Here is a 7,296-nt window from a genome sequence, read left to right on the forward strand (position 1 = left end):
GTAGGAGATTTAGATTTCCCAATGAGAATTAAATAGCACAAAGAAACTGAGCCACTACAGTGGAGGGATAGGGAAGGCCCTTCAATCAATGACAAGTGCCTAACAGACAAGAACCAGAGGGTAGGAACAAATGGTGGTTTCAGATGAGGCTCTGTTCTAAACAGTTGCTGTTCAACCAACTCAAAATGACACACAGACAACATGATAGTGACAGAAAATTTGGTGCTGATGTGATATTACTCAGTAGTAAGAAATGCAGGCAGATCATGAAGGACTGCAGAACCTAATGAGCCCAGGCTTTAGAATGACAAACAAAGTTCTTTTTAGAAAAAAAGCAAAAATGATACACACAAGAGAAAAAACAATCCTAACTGTACTGACACAGCAATGAGCTTGGGGCTGATCACTGAACTCAGGAACACTATCTTAGATGATAAAGATTTTTCATGACTATCACATGATACAAGAACTACATGGTTCTCATATGCATTCAAAACCAAACAGAATGTAAGAAACCTACAAAGGAAACTAAACAGAACACAGGGAATAACACTGTACTGTTGTCTACATATATGTGCCCCCATATCTCAAGTTCACAGTGTTATTTTACTTCTTCAGTCCCAAAAAATCAAAGAGGAGATGAGTACGATCACAAGTACAGAACAGCTTCATTTTAAGAACTGATGATGTAGGCCAAGAAGATGACTGAGAATGGGTGTAACAAAACTCCTTCAAATGGTAAGTACTGTGGAATGGGTGTACGGGGAATAATCTGTTTGCACAACATTTAATAAAAGAACTGTGAGCCACCAAGAAAAGTTAGCAAGTCTGTGAATAAAAACAAGTTAGAGATGTTCTCCACACATACAGCAAAGCCCTGAAATTTCTGGTCATGAGACACTATAAATACTGAGAGCTATACAGACTCACAGAGGAACTCGACTGACAGAACAGGAGTGCATGGAAGCTTATGAAATGCAAAGACAACCTTTATGGTTTAGGACATCTGAGATGTAAATTACTGGAGGTTGAAAGAATATTCCTCTGAAAGAATCGTTCTATTTTTGCTCTTTCCCCTGGGCATCCACTTCTGACAGCTGGAACAGCTGGATGAAGCTAGAGCAACCTTCAATTTGATCCAGTTTAAGCATTTTTACGAAGTAAGGAATAAAGCTTCTCTCCTTTTCCAGTGTAATGCTTCAGTATTTCTTAGGGTTTCATAAAAAATGTACAGTAACAGACACAAAAGTAACAATTTTTGCAGGACTAGTGTTTTGCATAGCGGGGCTTCTGCAGAGACGCATGACAGTTGTACAACTGGATTTAAACCTAGCCTGTTTCTGCATTACAGACACAAAAAAGAAATCCAAACACCTGAATCACTTTGCTTGTTCTTTCTGCAGAACCTGTGAATGCAAAAACAAGCAGCTTACTTTCACGATGTCAGAGTGGCAGAAATGCCTGTGGTTTGCTAAAAATCTTGCTATGTAATATAATCCTTTAAGCACAAGGAGATCTCTCGGATATTAGTTTTTACTTTTATCCCTCTTGAATATTCTTATGTGAGCTAGGTTTTCATACTGCCCTTTCCTTTGCTTCCTGCATTTGTCAAAAAAGGAACCACCATAACAGGTAAAGGAAGAAATGCTCCAAAAGGAAGGAAGATCAATACACGCTTTTCTTTTTCAAAGCAAACCAGCATCACATACTGCCATCTGCAGTTCAGTAAGCTCCACAAGAAATCACCTATCAAAGAATAGAGGAAGCCAGGTGCATTTCTCTGCTCTGATATACCACTCAGGACCAGATCCACGCAGGCAATTTGCCACTTGAATTATTGTGTTGCTCTGGTCCTTTATCTCCCCCTATTTCACCTCTCCCTCTGCATGAGGGAGTGTGATTAGTTGAGTGTGAGGTAGGAATTGTGGGCAAGTGGTGAAAGCATGGGTCTGGAACTGGGGCTCAAATAGCCTTTCCATAACCTTATAGAAATCACTTTCCTCATCTCTAACGCGCTCAGATAAATGGCAGCAGAGGCTATAGAAGTACCAAGATGGACTTGTCCATAATGTGCAGCCAAGAGAGGAAAAGAAACCCCATCACTCACGTATCAGATAACACCAGTCACTCAAACACCTCCTCTTTGACATCTTATGACATTCCATTAGGATTGGGCAATTTAGAGAAAGAACCACACAGTCCTTTCAACTAAACACCTTCTGCATGCATATTATTTATTATATTCAGCAAGTAAGACCAAGCTGTGGATGAACCTCAGTGTTCAGCCCTCTTAAGACTATACTCAAGCTGCGCTGTTCTGCTTTATTAATCCTGCAGAATATATGCAGTGAATTATAGCATGATATTCAAATAAGGGTTATGCATTATCCTGGCAGGCTAAAATGGAAAGGAACTAAATCAAGTACAAGAACACACAGATACATTACTGTATGCAATCAGGCAAGAAACACCTGCATAGGTAGTGGTATGATGAGAAACTATTGCTGCAGAAAAAATAATTCTGTTTCATTTGTCAAACACACAAAAATATATTGCAGCTCTAGACCTTTTTCCCATACTATAAAAACTGAATGGCACCTCCAGAAAAGAAACATTTCCTCCAGCTATCTAAGTGCATACATAGCACTGCTACCTGCTGTGGCTGTCAGGCTGTTAACCAAGTCCATCAGCTCTCAGCCTCTGTGAAGAGTGAGCAGCAAGAAACGACTGATCATGACTTCATCAGTAAGGTTATGCCTGGAGTACTATTACACAGCTTACTTGGACTCGTACTCCTCTGATGAGAGACCCATCATTCAAACATGTTTAAGGGGCTGGATTAACAGCTTCCCACCAAAGTTTACAGTAAATGCTTTTCACTGTGTGAAGAAAACAAGAAATCAAGAGCCATTTGCAGAATTTTATAACCACTGGCTGGGGCTTCTGGTTTCTTTTCACAAGAATACTTCATACATTTTAAAACATCAAACTGTGTGGGGCTTTTTTTTTTTTTCATATGTGATTTTTCAAAGAGTTTATTTTCTCCTACCTAGGCAATGAAATACATCAACCACTTAAAAACACGGTGCAGAAAGTTTTCCCGAACAATATAACAACCATAAGAAGGGAACGACTAGCAGTTGTTGTATTCAAAGTAAATTTTAATCTCCTCTAAAATTTACCTATATGACAATGTCATCGCAAAAACAGACTAATGAAACTACTAACTCAAAACAGGAACACACGCTGCAGTGCAACCTCAAAAGTCACTTGATAAAAAGGACTTGCCACATTAAGGAGAAATTTTCTGGAAAAGAATCTACCCTTTTCTATGGGCAAAATCTGTAAGAGCATTCTGTCCCTGCCACACACTGCTTGCTTATACCACCTTGCAACTGCAAAGGGTTCAACATCTAGCACACAGTCCTTGAAATGTAGGTCTGAGTTTACGGAGTAGCAAGAACCACCACTGTGACTGCAACAACACATGCAGACTATAGGTCAGAGGTCAGTGTTTCCTCTAGAAAAAAGGGTACAGCACCATCTGAGTATGGCTTCTCTTTTCCAGAAAGTTGTTCCTATGCACGTAGTAACCCTTATATTGAAGAAGTCTTCAAAGCCCTCTTCTAGGATCTGGCAATTGCTGCTCTCTTTGTTTTAATTAAGAAAATTAAGGGGTTGCACAAAAAGAGCAAAGACAGGAAAGCCTGATCCACGGACTAAAGCACTAGACTTGGATTAGGGAAATTCATTTCAATCCTTTGATGTGCAACGGGATCCTATAACAAACCAGAGAAAGTTATTTAGTCCCTATGCCAAAGGCTCCACTTCACTTACATGAAATAAATACATGAAAGACCGTAAGTGCTCCAGAGCAGGGACAGAGAAGGAAAGCAGCAAAATGCTGATAGCGTTTGCAGCAGACAACTCATTCACTTGGCCAAGTAAAGGTAATTAGTGTATTTTGAAAAACAGTATGGCTCTCCAACCTGAATTTCAGCTTTAATCACCATGTTGTGACACGTTTCTTAAAAATCAGCTCAGCAGTTCTGAGCAGAACCACAAATTCCTACCTTGCAATCCACCATCAGAAGCTGCATTTGCTCCCTCTAGTCAGCAACCTGCCACATGCATGTGGAAATCCTGTCTCCAAATGCAACAAGCACATAACATGAGAGCAGCCAGGGTTCAGCAAGGTTGCACATGTGCAAGACGATGCTACAAAGCTGTAGGAGACAGCCAATAGACTTACCAGTACACAGCAGATTGTGTATGAGTAGAAAAGAAAAAACAGCCAAATGAAAAATAGCAGTCCTGTGAGTAACACTGAACCATGTTGATTTCCTACTGAGCTACCAGCAAAACTATGCTGGTTTTGCTCCACACTCCGCAATGCTTACCCTTTTATAACTCTGCTTACAGAGCCATCAGATTCCCAACTCTTCAGGGGCTTAAACAGTGTTGTTCAGGTTTCTTTCCTTCCAAAGGCAGAAGTGGATTTTAAGTGATTTTGGTCTGAGGGGACCTTTATCCATGACAGAGAATTCTATTCTCAGAACTTCCTCTGATAAAGAAAGGGCTCTACATAGACATCTTTCACAAGAGAAGTCTGAAGAGTATTGCAGTTAGAATAGCATCCATTTAAGTAAATAGTGCTCTGTGATTGTGAGAAGCCAACCTGTAGTCAGCTTCCCTCTGAAGCAGTGGCCTTGTCCAGAGATACTCATGTTCCCTCTAAAATAATCACACACTTTTTGTTTTGTCTACCACTTCAATCCAAAACACTGCCTTTATCGTAGAATAGTCTGCGTTGGAAAGGTCCTTAAAGATCATTCAGTTCCATCTCCCTGCCATTGGCAGAGACACCTTCCACTAGACCAGGTTGCTCAAAACCCCATCCAACTTGATCTTGAGCACTGCCAGGGATGGAGTAGCCACAGCTTCTCAGGGCAACCTGAGCCAGTGCCTCACCACCCTCACAGTAAACAATTTCTTCCTAATATCTAACCTAAATCTACCCTCTTTCAGCTTAAAGCCATTGGCCCTTGTCTTATCCCTACAGGCCCTTGTAAAAGGTCCCTCTCCAGCTTTCTTGTATGCTCCCTTTATATACTGGAAACTGCTCTAAAGTCTCCCCAGAACATTCTCGAGCCCCAACTCTCTCAGCCTGTCTTCACAGGAAAGGTGCTCCACCTCAGAGTAACTTCATGGCCCTCCTCTGTACTCACCCCAACAGGTCCACCTCCTTCTTGGGTATATGGCTCATATGTTACAATTCAGTTTTGATGGCAGGGGATCAGCTCCAATCCCCAGCTTCCCACCTTCCTCTCAGTTCAACAGGGTGTGATGCAGGCAGCTCAGGTCCCCAGCCATGTATAAACTCTTAACCGAAGCAATCCCAGGGATTAACCCTTCAGAGGACAGTGGGGTAGAAGTGGTTCTACCGTTTGAGAGATACACTACAATTCACAGACCTGACATAGGACCTGATTGAAAATTAACCACAGAATCACACGTCATATGTGGAATGGGGAAAAGAAGAAATCAAATGAAAAACAAATCAATTTCTGTAATTACCTCTGCAGATGCTGAGAATGCATAAGATCATTGGAGAGATTTACCTGTGATAAGGTGTCAAAGGGAAAGAGGAACTTCTAGCAGACACAAGGACATCCCAGTTTCACGGACAAAGCAAGCCAAAGAGACATAAACCTGCCTGCACAGCTGTTACGTAATAGGAAGTTGGTGGCACAGGTCTACAAAATGGACTACTCCTGAGAGGAACCAAGGGGCAAAAGAAGTGCTACAAAACCAGTCTCAGTACTTCCCTGGGACAGATGAAAAGCACAGACAGCCAGACTGACTAGGTTACCTATGGCATCAGACTCTGCCCACTTGTGTCCATGGATTTGTTTCAGAAGAGCATAGAGCAGCCTCCAGAAATCCAAGCTCTGCAAAAGAGAGGAGTGGGGGAAGATGAGCAGGCAAAACATATGCCACATATTTAGTCTTAATTAGGCAATTAAACCTGTACCTGAATATCAACAGTTAATCAAAAGAGCACACCTGAATCCTGCCAACACTGTTGGATGAGGCAGGTTCACATATTAGCTCTCTTCTGAACACAACCTACAGTGAGGTGTACTCAGGAAGAGAACGGCTGCTAATGCTGCCTGTACAGCAAGACCCAGCACTTCTACTTTGAGGCACATGCATACATAATAAGCACAGCTTCCAAAGTATCTGCCCTGATATAACCACATATGGCACAACTTGTCCATAGTCAAACTAGTACTCAAAGACACTCTAAACATCTGACAGTGATAGCATCAAAAACTCACAAAGAGGCAGCACAAAAGGAGTTGGACCTGGAAATCACTTCTTGGCCACACAAGGGCAGCACACTGACAGACTGAGGCAGTGATTCTTACAGCTGGAATTTCAGTCAACGCTCGTAAAACGCTCAAAACAGATAACTGAGCAAGGGGAGCACCCTGTGTGCAAGCTGGAAGCCCTGCGAGCATCACCCTGCAAAGCCCTGATGCAAAGCCCCAAGCTGGTGTAAAGGGGAAGCCTGAAGTGACTCCAGGAAGATGCCGCAGACCACAGTGAAACACCAAGCTTTAAATTAAAGCCACAGTACGGTAAAGCCGTTTCAGGTGCGGCAATTTGCGGACAGTCACACAACGGCTGGGGCCCACACAGAGGTGTGCCCCCTCAGGCCCTCGGTCCCGCTCGGGTGTCCTCGCCCGTCCCTCCGACCCGGGACCGGGCCCGGCAAGGATATCCCCGTCCAGCCACGGTGCCGTCCCCAAGGCGCGGAGGGGTCGGTTACTGGACAACAGCGCGGGCGGCCGGTGAAGGGTGTTCCGGGGCAGCCCGCGCTCACCGCCTGCGGCCGGTCGAACTTGGCGCAGCGGAGGGTGTCGGGGGCGGGCCGTGCGCGGGGCGGTAGAGCCCGGCACAGCGCCCCGACAGCACCCGGTAGTGACCGACCCCGCTGCTCCTGACGCTGCTGCTGCCGCCGCATCTCACCACACCGCCCGCCGCCGCTTCCCGCCCTCTGCCAGGGTGCGCCGGACGCATGCGCAGTGCAGCAGCACGGCTCTTCCCCTCTGTTCGGCTGCGCCCGCCCGCTGCGGTGCCCCCTGGCGGCTGGGCGGAAGCACTGAACTGCCAGCCGCTGCGCCGCCTGGGGGCGACATGCGCGAGGCGCGCCGCGAGCAGGGCCCAGCCGTCCTGTCCGGCCTGGCCGCGGTGGTACCGGTGCTCGCGCCCCCCGAACCCGCGCCTCCC

The 7,296-nt window shown here is 44.9% G+C and overlaps 1 protein-coding gene across 4 annotated transcripts in view; it reads right to left on the bottom strand.

Annotated features, from left to right (window-relative positions):
• Positions 1-7,063, bottom strand: part of TEDC1 (tubulin epsilon and delta complex 1) — a 77,513-nt gene extending 70,450 nt beyond the window's left edge. For all 4 annotated transcript variants that reach the window (XM_061345389.1, XM_061345387.1, XM_061345390.1 and 1 more), the window contains exons 1-2: positions 6,890-7,063; positions 5,873-5,951 (exon numbers count right to left, since the gene is read on the bottom strand). In XM_061345389.1, coding sequence (XP_061201373.1) covers positions 5,873-5,951; positions 6,890-7,030 — 220 coding nt within the window. In that variant the 5' untranslated portion in view covers positions 7,031-7,063. The remainder of the gene's footprint in view (positions 1-5,872; positions 5,952-6,889) is intronic.
• Positions 7,064-7,296: the final 233 nt, after the last annotated feature.

The sequence above is a fragment of the Neopsephotus bourkii genome, unplaced genomic scaffold, assembly GCF_033783945.1.
Source record: "Neopsephotus bourkii isolate Nb327-2 ecotype Australia unplaced genomic scaffold, CSIRO-AGI_Nbou_v1 NB_234, whole genome shotgun sequence".
Taxonomy (NCBI): domain Eukaryota; kingdom Metazoa; phylum Chordata; class Aves; order Psittaciformes; family Psittacidae; genus Neopsephotus; species Neopsephotus bourkii.